At 35.3% G+C, this 14,867-nt stretch overlaps 1 protein-coding gene across 1 annotated transcript in view; it reads left to right on the forward strand.

Annotated features, from left to right (window-relative positions):
- Positions 1–14,759, forward strand: part of LOC142976697 (uncharacterized) — a 32,458-nt gene extending 17,699 nt beyond the window's left edge. Inside the window, exons 3-5 of the mRNA XM_076120205.1 lie at positions 10,337–10,483; positions 10,967–11,026; positions 12,303–14,759. Coding sequence (XP_075976320.1) covers positions 10,337–10,483; positions 10,967–11,026; positions 12,303–12,503 — 408 coding nt within the window. The 3' untranslated portion in view covers positions 12,504–14,759. The remainder of the gene's footprint in view (positions 1–10,336; positions 10,484–10,966; positions 11,027–12,302) is intronic.
- The last annotated feature ends 108 nt before the right edge of the window (positions 14,760–14,867 follow it).

Here is a 14,867-nt window from a genome sequence, read left to right on the forward strand (position 1 = left end):
ACTGCCGCGAAATTCTGATAGAATTTCACGTCGAACGGGTGAACCGATTTCTATTAAATTTGGCAGCTTATTAGGTTATTTCTGGTGAAAGATTATGTAAAATTTAATTTGCTAAAACTAGGCCTGACTGCGCAATTCTCTGCATTCGGTACTGTCGAGTATCGAGAGTTTGACATTCAAAATTTGCCAAAATAGTTCTTAAGGAGCCCGCTAGAGGTGCTGGTCAGATTTTCGAGCAACATTTCTAGATAGCTAGTCGATTGTCCGTAGTCGATAGTAGTAAAGAATCGAGTTACGGAGCGGTGGATAAAATATAGAAATAGCAGAAAACTAGAAATAGGAAAGTTTTTGTTCCGGATACAAGCTCTTGACTACAGTAGAGTAATATTGATTGGTATTTAATCAATGCAGCTGATATCGTGTTATCATGTCACGACAAGTAGGAAGTGTTATCAGTTAGATCATCAATGCACTGATAAGCGTTATCAACTCGTTGACACTCGCGTGGTCGTGTTTGTTTATATTATAATAATATTGATGTAGCAATCAAGTGAATGTATTAGGTCGGGGAAAAAGTCTTTTCGCATTATAGTATGTATGAACTTGTAATAAAATCTCTTTGGCCTCAAGAATCACAAATGAGTACACGGTTCATTAGGTTTCTTTCAGTGAGCTCTTGAGGTACCCAAATATCGAGCTTTTTTTGTGTAGAGAAAAAAATGTATTACAAGTTCATACATGTACGAGTATGTCGGGGATATTAGGTCGGGGAAAAAGTCTATTCGCATTATCCTTTTTTTTCCCGACCTAATATTATTTTAGTAAGAAAATTATCCAGACTTCTTACTCATAAACAACTATCAAGCACATCATTTTATCTTCCAAAGTGTCTGAGTGTATCTTATAGCGCAACTGCATAGTGTCCGAGAGTGATAGCAATAATCTGTGTTATTGGATACATCACGCCGCGTTATGTGTTGCCAATCAAATTATATATAGAATTAGTTTTAGGAAATACGCTTTATAATAGACGTAGTCTCATTGTGTTAGGGCTACCTACTGATTGGGAATCTAAAATGATTAATTACCTTAGTACTTTCACTAAGCTAAATAGGATCTCTGGTCAATTTTTGTTAAGATAGTGGTGGACTTTAGGGCTTATCTGTCCCTTGATTGGGAAGAGACCCTTGCCCAGCAGTAAGACGGTTACGGGTTAGTAAAATGCCGGTTATGTCAATGTTTCCGTGCATTATGGACTATGGTGTCATTATATCCGTATATGAAGGTGTCAATTTGTTTTTGTGGACTTTCGATAATGACGATTTGGTAATAGAAAGATAATTATTATTTGCTGAATGGTCAATTAATTGTGATTAATATAAAAAATAGTCCTATAGCGTCTTTGTTATCGCTTTCACAGCTAGAGAAATCTAATTATACTTAGTAAGGAGATAATTCTAGGCTCGCAATAGGTACCATTGATTTTTTCAAGCAATAAGGTACCAAATGAGATGAAATTTAATTGCACGGAATAGGTATAAAGATAGTGAAATGCTCTAATTTATATTGTCAATAAACGGGCCATCAGTGTGCTAGGAAACAGCTGATATAATAACACATGGCAACCCTACCTGGATGACAGTATGCAACGTAGCAGCAACCTTGACTGTGTGCAGTATTCAAGGTGCGTGACTAATTACGCTCGTTGCATAATGCGCTCCACGTGCCGTGCCAAATATTACGACTGTCGCACTCTCGTATACAAAATATATTTACTATGTAGTTGTGTCTTTGTTCTCGACATTTGTTGCTGTTGTTCTTCTTATCTTATCTCATCTTATCTTTGGAGAGTCTAACTGCAAAATATCTGCCATTTTTTTCGTCACCGCATCTACAACTACTAACAAAAAAATAGTTCTTTCAAAAAACGCCAGGGGCGCTGATCGATTTTTCACACAAGAATGATTATCGATACCTATTAGGTTGTCTATGATCGATCGTGATAGAAAATTGCTCTTTTATGGTTTTTTAAGCACTGAAACCGGTTGCTATAGCAACCACGAGGTACAAGGTAATCTTTTCGCAGTAAATCTAACAGGTTACAAACGGAACGATATATCATAATATCTTTAAAAGTATGTAGTAAACTTGCACTTAGTATAATAGTGGATTCTATTACCTTACATTGTTTAAAGCTTTCACAATAAATATGCCATAAAAGTCATCTTTTACTTAGAAACATAACATAATCAGTATCATAAGTATTAAAGAGATGATTCCATTATGTTATAAGTCAGTGTAAAGTGGGCTAATGCATACCATTACAATAATATTGATACATTTGAAATTCCACTCAAGTATTATTACAGTTGCTTCCCACGTAAGTAACGTGAAAGCTTATAAACGTTGGATTGAGCTCTTACGATATAGAACGTACATATAATAATATTATAAACGTTTTTCGGAACCCAAAAACTTTGTATTACAAGACTATATTTGCATCAATTTATCCGCCTAGCCTTTTTTTCTTTCTTTCAATTATGTTTAAGTCGGCTCCCAGTCTCACTGGATGCTACTGAATACCAGTATTTTACATGAAACGACTGCCTATCAGACCTCCACAACCCAGTTACTTGGTTTATAAAACGATGCCCTTCAATAAGACTGCTTCTGACTACTGGTAACGACCGTCAAACATCTTTGAAAATGACATTGATATTTTTCCATCCATGCAATATTTTCTCGTGACCTTTTCTTTAATACCTTCTTGCTATTTTTCAACAATATCAAATGTCTATACCAGACTGTTGTGAAATAAAATATTGCTTCAAATTGCACTTTTGGACGCATTCCATCAAAAGTCATTCAGTACGTTTTTTCCAGTAATCTTATTGCCAAAATATTTAAACTGATTACTTCATATTATTGAAAAGATGAAGATCCATCAACTTTTGTTCTAACGTAACGTTATTTTAGCTATTTCATATACCTATGTTTTTTGAAAATGAGTGAATATAAAAATATTTTTATGAATGCAGTCAAACCTTTGATGTTTTGAAAAAGACTGCACCAAGGCCAAGCTTAGATCATTTGTGTATTTAACATTCACGCGTAAATATTTTCAGAATATAAAGCCGTGGTAACCTAGGATTTACAATCGAGAGGTCGTGGATTTGATTCCCGTAGTAATCCCGTAGCTATGTACGTGAACCTAGACTTAAAACAAGCCTTCTCACTTAGCTTGAGGGTCTTCCATATTAATATTATTTTTTTTTTATGAAGGCGTCTCTCGTTTTGTCACGCTTGCACAGCAGAAAGGATCAACCGATTTTCATGAAATTTATTATACAAGTAGCTGAAGTCTCAGTATCGTTCTCTAAGCGGTTCAACCGCTATTGTGTTTCTCCTTAAACTCTCACAAAAATGTAGGTTTTTGCGTTTTACATTCATATTTTATTTGTTTTAATATATTCTAAGGTCAATATATTTATTCTTGCTTTACTTATTCAGATAACAATAAAGAATTACATCATAAAATGACTCATGAACACTGTAAACCATGAAAAACACATAACGCATAAATAAATACAGCTGTTTTCGAGTATTTCGCACACAAACAAACAATCATTACTTTGTTTTATTGAACTCGCTTTATTACTGACTGCTTTATATGACAATGAACGTATTCTGTTCTCAAGAACGCACTTAATATCTTGTAGAGGCTATATTTATGAAATTCAGCCTATGCCCTGTTTTTAGCTATTTTTCCGTTTAGTCAATTGACAATTGATTGAAAATAGAAAACCATCATCACTGATTGCAAGATTGCTTAACCTACGGATTTTATAGATCCGTAGGTTAAGCAACCTTTGTCGCGGACTTTCTATAGATGGATCACTGCTTAGCCTGAGAGCTAAGTGTCTCCATGCCTTGAGGGTTTCGGTTGTTCTCAATTGAGATAAGAGTCTTCAAACCATGTTAAAGAACTTTGGCGGCTTTGAAACTATGCGACTTACCCTGCTCACCTCACGTTAAATACTATATCAAATGAGATTGTATCGATTATCAGGGGCGAGCCTTTTAGAAAACACATCCAATAGATAAAGTGAAAGCAGTCGTTTAAGAACCTACTAAAATTGTACCCGAAAACTAACCAACGTTTATTCAGTAGCGCAATTCTCTATAGTCGGTACTGTCGAGTATCGAGAGTTCGACATTAAAAATGTACTGCCAAAATAGTTTCTACGGGGCCCGGTAGAGGCGCTGATCAGATTTTCGTGCAAAATTTCTTCAAAAGCTAGCCGGTTGTCGAAAGTCGATAGTAGAGAAGCGAGCTACAGAAGTAGTGAAACCGAGGCTTAATATTTCATAACATAAAGTAAATAAGACATAGTGTAAGTAAGACATAGTGTAGTGTCATTTATCTTCGTTGCGTTAACAAACATACAAACATAAAACACGGCTGTAGTGCCAGCGAATGTAACGCTCAACTTACAATTTTCACGGTTATTCTGTGCGCACGCGCATCTAACTTCGAATTATTTCAATGCGTTTTTATTACGAGGTCAGTATTATATGATTTTAATATAAAGAAATTTTACAAAATAAATCAGATGCAGGTATACTCTTACGCAGAGTAGTGATAGCCGAGTGGTATAAGTTGGTGCCTCCAACACAAGTGGTCGATGGTTCTTTATGGTGATGGTTATCTATACTAATATTATAAAGCTGAAGAGTTTGTTTGTTTGTTTGTTTGTTTGAACGCGCTAATCTCGGGAACTACTGGTCCGATTTGAAAAATTCTTTCAGTGTTAGATAGCCCATTTATCGAGGAAAGCTATAGGCTATATATCATCACGCTACGACCAATAGGAGCAGAGTAACAGGGAAAAATGTTACAAAAACGGGGAAAATTTTGACCCATTCTCTCTTATGTGACGCAAGCGAAGTTGCGCAGGTCAGCAAGTTAGAAATAAATATCATTCGTTTCATGGTGAAGAAACCCTGCAACCCGCACTTGGTGAGCGTGGCGGACTCAAGGTCTAACACCTCCCTCTTTCCGGGAGGAGACCCCTGCCCAGGAAGGGGAGAGCTATGAGTTAAAAAAAATCAACAATCAGTTTTTTTTGTACCTCCGCCAGTCGAGCCTACAAGACTTTCTGCGAAGTGGTCAAACTTTAAAACAAGAAATAAAGGAGATCATCCACGCTCCATACATTTTTGGGCCTTTTTTCAAAGTGCCGGCCAACAAAAAAAAGTGGCATGTATCGATAGAGCTAGCCATTTGAAGCAATAGTTAGTATGGCACGAAACCGGTAGGATCGCTTTAAACCGAGTTATACAGGTTTGAAGATTCATAATATTCAAACATTAATTCATTTCTGAAAGTGCTGTTAAACATAAAATAATGATTGATTTTGCTAGAATTAAGTATCTAAAGCAAACGACCACTCTTAAGTTGATTTAAGGTCGTAAGCACACGTATCAACTCGGAAACGGGTCGTCACCGTATCGACTCGAGCTCATCAGTATTATTTGTATGTAATTCCCTACTGTACCACACTTATCGGAATCGTTATGTCATCGCCCCGGCTCACGACGATGAGAGTGGTGCGTATGCGCATTATGCATACACCAGCACCCAGGGTGGAGTGCGGGACTATGTGCAAATTCCGATAGAAGGGCGGGCATACCTTCTAAACCGCAACATGTGTCCTCATAACAAGGGCCCTCATCACAAATGGTTCCCAAAGCACAAAATATTGTTCCACATGCCGATGAGTCGGACATAACAACCCAACGGCAACACTCTAGATGACCTCTTACCTAGACGATAGTTTGTTAGTTGCACACACTCGAGGGTGCGGCCCCTTGGGTTAGCTAAGGGAGGATGCGCTGACCTTGCGCTAGTCGCCAGTGACCAGTCCAGTGGCGACGCATTGAGGCGCCGGGGGAATCAAACTCGCACCTAAGGGGCCGCACCCTCGATTGTGTGCAACTAACAAACCATCGTCTAGGTAAGACGTCATCTAGAGTGTTGCCGTTGGGTTGTTATGTCCGACTCATCGGCATGTGGAACAATATTTTGTGCTTCGGGCACCATTTGTGATGAGGGCCCTTGTTATGAGGACACATGTTGCGGTTTAGAAGGTATGCCCGCCCTTCTATCGGAATTTGCACATAGTCCCGCACTCCACCCTGGGTGCTGGTGTATGCATAATGCGCATACGCACCACTCTCATCGTCGTGAGCCGGGGCGATGACATAACGATTCCGATAAGTGTGGTACAGTAGGGAATTACATACAAATAATACTGATGAGCTCGAGTTGATACGGTGACGACCCGTTTCCGAGTTGATACGTGTGCTTACGACCTTAAATCAACTTAAGAGTGGTCGTTTGCTTTAGATACTTAATTCTAGCAAAATCAATCATTATTTTATGTTTAACAGCACTTTCAGAAATGAATTAATGTTTGAATATTATGAATCTTCAAACCTGTATAACTCGGTTCAAAGCGATCCTACCGGTTTCGTGCCATACTAACTATTGTTTCAAATGGCTAGCTCTATCGATACATGCCACTTTTTTTTGTTGGCCGGCACTTTGAAAAAAGGCCCAAAATGGATGATCTCCTTTGGTTCATACTATATTAAGCTAAATATCAAATGATAATACTAAACTTTAGACTTCTGTGCCTCGGGCGTCGCAGGCGCCGGGACGATCTCCGGCCCCCGTGACGCGGACCTGTGGGCGGCGGAGGCGGAACGCTCCGTCGCCTGAACAGGGAACAGGTCCGAGAGGTGGGGAGTGCGCTGTGTGTTCCTGGCATACCCCCTTGAAGTGGAGAGCTAGGGGGGGCAATATTCATGCCCGCCCCCGCTCGAAGGTGGGCCCGCATCCAAAGCGGGCCGTCACCGGTTAGGACGCGGAGTATCCAATCGGAGGTACCGCGTCCTGGCCACTTTATGGTGACAGTTGAAGGAACACCGTCAGGTTTTTAGTCGGTATGCCCAAATTTAAAAGCCGGCGGGAGAGCCCGACAGACCCCCGCTACCTCTCTGGAGCGGGACATGCAGTAATGCATTTTCCTGACGAAAAAAAAAATGAAGAAAAAAAAAAAAAAAAAGACTTCTGTGCCTCGATTCTCTACCACTATCGACTACCGACAACCGAACTGTCATCGAGAAATTTTGTATGAAAATCTGATCAGCGCCTCTGTCGGGTGTCGTAGGAAACATTTTGGCAGTACATTCTAAATGTCAAAATTTCCATAGCTAGCCGGTTGTCGGTAGTCGATAGTGGTAGAGCATCGAGGTACTGTTTCTGCCGACTAAGCAAATACCTTTCAACATTACCAATACTATTAACCTAAAAACTATTGCTTACGGAGCGTATTTTTTGCTTTCAAACGCGGATATTAAACTATAAATATAAATCACGTACAATTTACAGAAACATTCCTTTAGTTGCATTCTTAGATAATTGTTTACTTCATAAAAATGCAATCAAGGTTGAATTATATAAAATGCAGATGTTTGTTTACGCAGTTTCGTAATAAACTCTGTAAAGAAGTATGTTTTCTTTGATGACTAATACTTTTAATAATCAAAAGTTAGAAATAATACTGTACTAGTGTTGTTGCAAAGATTAACTATCAACTGTCGACAAATGTTGTAGAACGATTTTCTACAGTTGGTGGAAAGTTTGATACTCAACATTTGCTGCAAAATTAGTACCACGACGCTCGCTAGAGGCGTTGATCAGATTATGTTCAAAAAAAATAGATATCTAGCCGGTAGTCTAAATGGTAGAGAATTGCCCTATAGGTATCAGACTGTGAACGCAAATAGAGTAATTATTTAAAATGACAAAACAAAAGACATGATACATGTTTTAATTATCTTTTGATATTAACTGTCATTAGTCATTATAATCTAAGTTAATGGTCGCAAATGACAATAGAACATTTAAAGCACCCATTATTTAAATAAATGCTAGGTTTAATAACTATGAATATCATTATTATATATTATATCTAGGTAGTGCCAGTTTAGTGCAATGGATAAACGTAGCATAGAGGGAACTTTTTGACCCGGAAATCGAACGTAAGATTTCGTTATTTGCACCTGTGCATAGGAAAAACAATTAACTCAATTATTGTCCTACTGCTAGACAAAGGTCTTCTCCTGAAATCAAACAGAAGGAGACCCGACTTGAGTCCAATGGGACGGTCAAAAAGCAAGTTGGGTTTGCATGCCCTCAAGATTTGGGTCAATATTTAGGCAAGTCATTTTTGTGTTGCCTCAGGTTCGAACCTTCGACCATTTACGTAGAACGCGCATGTTTTGACCACTCAGCACTTTCTTATAAAATATACTTTGAAATTAATTTATGTCTCGAACATCAAACCCGAGACCACACATTAGCGAAGGTAAAATCTGCACTCACGCTAGTACATCATCTATTTTCTAACAAATTACTCATACATTACATAATATGACTATATCAATATCTAACATAGTTTATTTACAATAAATAATTAACTATGTCGGCATTCCTGCGTCAATCATCTACTGAGCCTTGGCAATGACGACAGTCTCGTACGGCCACAGAAACAGCGAATTGCGAATATTATTTAATACTAGCTGACCTGTGCAGCGCGTCACATTAGAAATAATTATAATTTTCCCCCTTTTTTGTAATATTTTTCCTTGCTACTCCGGTCCTTATGGTCGTAACGTGATGTTATATATATAGCGTAAAGCCTTCTTCCATAAATGTTTTATTCAACACAATAAGAATTTTCAATTTGAACAAGTAGTTCCTGAGATTAGCTTGTTCAAACAAACAAACTAACAAACTCTTCAGCTTTATAATATTAGTATAGAAGATAAATTACTAAAACCCATTAATGTCTCACTGCTGGGCAAGGGTCTCCTTCCGTAATGAGGGAGGGGTTAGGCCTTGAGTCCACCACGCTGGCCAATTGCGGGTTGGGGACTTTGCATACCTTCAAGGTTGCATCACGATGTTTTCTATCACCGTTGGAACAAGTGAGATTGTTTATGAACGATAAATTAACTTAGTACCTAGATATATTATGGAAGAATTACAGCTAGTTACAAACTTGAAATGTGTTTTAAATTGACGTAAATTATCATTGCATGTTTTAGTATAAATAACTGAGTTCTATGTAGTATTACGTAATTGAGAATATAGCGAATATACGACACAACAAAGCATTTAATATAGTGTATTTTTATAGTCTATTTTTCTCTTCAACTAACAGGTTTATCAGTAGCTATTTACAGTTTCAGAAAGATATCAAAGATCAAAAACACTATTTATTAGTGTGTTATTTAGTAGTGATTTTCTATAAAAAATACTTTATATTTTTTTATAAAAAAATTAAAATTGATTAGCGCCTCTACTATTGCTATAAATAATTTTCAAGATGATTTATGATAAACTTATTATGTAGGCAACAGTCATAAAACAGGCTTAGTATTTGAGTAAAATAAGACGTGCACATCAAACTACACGTGCAATAAAACGAACACACCACATAAAGTACCCTCAAATAATAGTCCCCCGCTGTCGTCATGGCCTCTGCAATGAGATCATCGCGTCATACATGCGCGCGCGCACTAATTTACAGAGTTCATCCGCACACGAAACAACCTGCTTCCAATATTGAAGGAAACCTTGCGTTATTATTAGTTTGTGCTAATATTATTTATATTGTGAAGGTGACGGTTATTTGATCAGCATGTTCACTTGAAGGGTGTCTGCCAATATGCATTTGAAATGGTCTTGTGATTTTATTTAGGATGTAGGTTACGATTTTAGGAAGGTAAATGCCAGAATGAAACTGAAAAATACGATCCACTATTTATTTATTATTAATAAGGCATGTCAATAGAAAAAAATATTAGGCTAGCTATGGATTTGTGTCGAAAGTAAGTCGTGTTCTTAAATCTACAACTTTTAAATTATTTTCTCATATTCATTGTCAGAAACTGTCAAACTGTGTGTTAGTAGCCAATTGCCATTTTATCCAATCCTCATTTATTTTGTTATGATCTCTTTATACCTATCCAGGTAGTTAACATTAGAAACGGATGATTCCCAATAATTAGCACCACGAATAAGGCAGTATCAAGAATAGTTGTATTTAAATCCCTATCAATGCCCCTAGCGTATTCTCTAAGAATTATTTTATCTAAAGGATTCTTCTGACGTATTACGTATTCCGTTGTAGTGGACCTTTCATGAAATTCTTTATCAACCCCTACTTACACCCACATAATACCGTATTGCTTCTCCTTGCAGACGAACCCAGACGACTGCTACACTAAGTACAAGTTCCTCATGAAGAAGGCGGAACATGACGCGCGCCGTGCTGCCATCTACAGCGGGGAGAGCCACCACAAGTTCTTGTTAGGACACATGATCGTTTTCCGTATGCATCTTAATAAGGTACTACTGCTTAACTATCTATAGATCAAAAAGATTTTAAGTGGTAAGCAGTCTGTGGTTAGGTCTTTTGATCTCAAAAAAATATTGACTTAAATTTACCTTAGCTTAGCTTATTTCTCGCTTTTCTTGAACAGTTTTAGAATTGAGGTGGTGTGAAAACCATCAGCTCTGTAGACGGCAAATACAAGACTATGAAGACCAAAAAGCCACAAAACAGTGATTTCTGCAGTTATGGTTGTGCTTTTACTTCTGTCAAGAAACTCGAGAAAGATTATAATTAGTATTGTATATAGCCGTCCGGATTACCAACTTTTATATGAAAATTACTGTCTTTTGTACCCAATTTTTTTTTATTCCAGGAATTGTCGTATATCTAAACGAGAATAGCTTGTCTATCTTTATACGACCTTACCTTAGTTGATAAGCTATTATATCACTGAAATTTGTTTTCACCTGATTTAAGAGTTATTTTTTTTCTTTCAGAGCGAGGATTATTTGAAGAAGTGCGACAAAGTCCTCAGAGAGTGCGGTCCTCCTTGCGAGGTAAGACACCAGCCGTGCCAAGACCTGAACATCTGGCTCGTATTAGTATTGCAGATTTACTACTGGTTTTATTTACTTTATGTTTAGCCATTCAAAAGCTGAAGTGCTCGTAAAGTTTCTTATTACTATCGTATACCTTTGACAAGTAATTATACTGTTAGTATTACTAATGTTCTTTGCAAGGACAAGACTTATAGCGGGGGATAGACATTAGCACCTTTTTTTGCTGCGGGAATTAATTCAAATGAAAGCGATACTGTATTATAAAATTTATTTAATAGAGGATATTTAGCTAAAAGATGCTGTAAGCAATTAATATGATCAGAATATACCATTCTCAAAAATGCGATCCCGTAGAAGGAATACTGTTAATTACAGTTGCAAATTTTTATTGTATTAATTTTCAATCAATGTATTAAAATGTCAAACCTGTTATTTGCTATTATTTAATAGAATAAATGATGTAGACATGAAAAAATGGGGGTGTATTTTGGGCGTGTGTTTGTGAATTAAGTAAATCAAAAAGCAGTTAAGAAAAGGTTTCTATTAAAACAATGTTGCGTTGAGATAATAAAATGAATAAAGTCTATTACTATGTCAACACTGTGCTTAATATGATTTTATGGGGAGCATCATCCATTGAACAAATTGAACTACTTTGTAGCTTTACGATGTCGTCCAGGTGTAGTATATTAGAGTAATATCGTAGTAAATATAATAAATAATACTGTTCTTGTATGTTTATAAGTCGTCACGTGAATATTTGAATCGTGTCCAATAGGTACATACAATCAGTTAGGTAATTTATTTGTATTGGCTACGTCATGAGTTGTTGTAGTGACGTTGCGGAGACGAATCTTAGAAGACATCATTCTTCTTGACGATTCAAGCACTTTTTTTCGGAGAATAAAAGAGCTTGAATCCTATCCTTTAATATCCTTTCGAGTTCCCGCTTCTTGAGGTAAAGATGGGGTTATGTGGTGATAACTAGAAAGTTCCCGGATTATCCATTGGATGTTTCGATGGAAGAATTCGGAAGCAAAAACACTTTCCTTGACATTTAAAATAAACTAAATTGAGTAGGTACACCTTGCAAAAATAGTTTTGCCGTCTTTGGGACAATACCTCGTTATAGTTTAACGACCTTAAACTATAAGATAAATGGAGTAGTTTAAGTTAGGTTTTTACAAGTGGTGGATAGGAAATGAGAAAAGAACATTTCAAATCATTAAGTTATAAACGATTATCCACGTGTAATTATAAAAATTGTTTCCAGACATCTCCCCGAGTAAAGCGCTGGCGTCGCCTCGCTATGGAGGAGATCCACCGAGTGAGAGACGACATGCAGCACTCCAGGAAGTCCTACAGGGACCTGGTGGCCCACGCCAGGAGAAAACTCAACCACCTAAGGAAACAGGCCATCAACAGGGCTCAAGACGCCCTGGATAGTTATAATATTTGTATTTCGAGAGTGTAAGAGGTTTTGAAAGATCTTGAAGGTTAGGATTTGAGGAATATGGATGGAACAAATAGCAAATTTTCTTATTAAAAAATGCAACTTTGTTTAACGCGCCCTGTACTTTATTAACACTGGTTTCCAGGTTTTGTCTACTATCGACTATCTGCAACAGAGTAGCCGTTATATATTTTCATATGAAAAACTGATCAGCGCCCCTAGCGTATTTAAATAGAACTATTTTTGAGTCATTTTAAATGTCAAGCGCTCGGTAGTTGATGTTACCGATTGTAGCAAATCGCGCTTTATTACATAATTATGGCTTGAAAACTATTTCAAAGTACCTATATGAATTTAGGTTAATAAAATAAAATTGAATAAAGTTCCGATATTATCCAGTTCCTTCAAGATCCTTTACCATAACGTGTCATATTAGTTAATTAATAGACAAAATATAAATGAACGGTTAAATTTAACTGTGAGTGAATTTAATGAGATTGTTCTATTTATTAGTACGAGACTATACTGACTGTAGTTTGTGACTAAATAGTTATTAACTATTACTATTGTAGTTTAAGTCTGAAATTAGTAATTTACTTGCGAACGAACCGACATCTCGATACGTATTGTAAATACAAATAAAACCGAATATTATTATTCAAATTAAATAGAAAATAATATCCAAATGTGAGTTTAAGTACAAAATACTTCACTGTTAATTCAATTGTTATATAATTATTTAAATATTCCAACTGTCAAATCGTTACTTCAGAATTTAGTTCCCAAGTGCTCCGATAGAGGCGCTGATGTCATTCAGTTTGACATTTCGTTCACTAAAGCTCACATTTGAAATACAATAACGTTACATTTTATTTATTTTTCTCATGAATTATTTTAATTAATAAATGTAGGTATTTCTTAATAACATACAAGCGATATAATTAAGTAATCAATGTCATATAATAATATTTTTGATTACTTACAAAAATATAAATCTAAAAGTACACGAAAAGAAATATGTATTTTTATTAAGTTTTCTTAAATTTTATATTTTTCATTCAAAATCATGACTCAAAAATTATAATTAGTGTTAAAATTGTAAGTAATTATATAAAAATCAAAGAATTTGTAATTTATTTTGATTAACGAATGTAATTGGGCTATGTGATTGGTAATTGTGTTCTAGTATGATTTAATTTTACAGTAATATACCTATTGTATTATTAATACTATATAATACAATAATATTAAACGTGCCTATGTAATTATACTAATATCTATTGTTTCACGGTAAAGACGTATTTATTTCTTTAAATTAAAAATATATTTTAAATGTATTATCAACTTAATTACCTACTGTATGCATTGTAATAATTTGTAATAAAAAAATATTTCGTTAGGTAAATAATAAAACAATTTTTGTTTGTATATAATATTTACATATTGAAGCTTATTATAATTTTGCTTTTTCTAGAGGTAACATTGATCATGATTTTACAATATTTTATTATTATAATAGTGTTATAGATATTACTGTAAAATTAAATATCAGTTATATTTAATATTGATAGTTTATTATCGGTATAAATACGCACTGTGATAGTTTATAAAAATATATGTTAATAAAGTTTTGAAATGAAACTTTATTACAATAATGTAATTATTTGTTGTATGTTTAACTAAATGTATTATTATTGTCGCTGCATTTGTATTTTGGTCGGAAATAGCAAGAAATAATTAGATTTTAACCCTATTGTTTTTATAAAAACTCTCTACGCACTTCTTTCTCTCTTTTTCTCGAATCTATAAAACACTTTATGCGATAACAAAAAATAAACGGTCGAGTGAAGAACCTCCTCCTTTTGAGGTCAGTTAAGAAAATATCACCACTTCGTTCCCCATTCCTGGCTAAGGGGTCTCCTACCGCAATGAAAAAGAAAATTGAAATAAACGTAAATTTTTAGAAATTTACATAATTTCAAGACCCAAAAAAAGATTAAACAATAAGACTTATTACTATTATTATTATTACTTTTCTATTTATTCATATCTTGATATCATCGAAAGCTATTAATTTATTTTCTATCAAGCAAAAAATAGCAATGTTCATGATCTCTGTAAATGACTGCTTATCCCAAAGTACCAAATGCGTGACAATGAAATAAAATAAATACGTAAGTACAATGTTATGTTTTATAATTAAATATATAAAATACAACTAATAAACCACTTGTTGTTAATGTTATTTAAAATGTATTTTTGTAATAAATATTTAACATTAACAGTTTCGACTTTTATTTCTTGGTAACTTCCTTTAAAACCTGACTACGTTAAAGCAAAAAAAGTGAAAAAATACCTTACATCAAAAGCTCAAAGAAAAACAAG

Source organism: Anticarsia gemmatalis, chromosome 11 (genome assembly GCF_050436995.1).
Source record: "Anticarsia gemmatalis isolate Benzon Research Colony breed Stoneville strain chromosome 11, ilAntGemm2 primary, whole genome shotgun sequence".
In the NCBI taxonomy this organism is placed as follows: Eukaryota; Metazoa; Arthropoda; class Insecta; order Lepidoptera; family Erebidae; genus Anticarsia; species Anticarsia gemmatalis.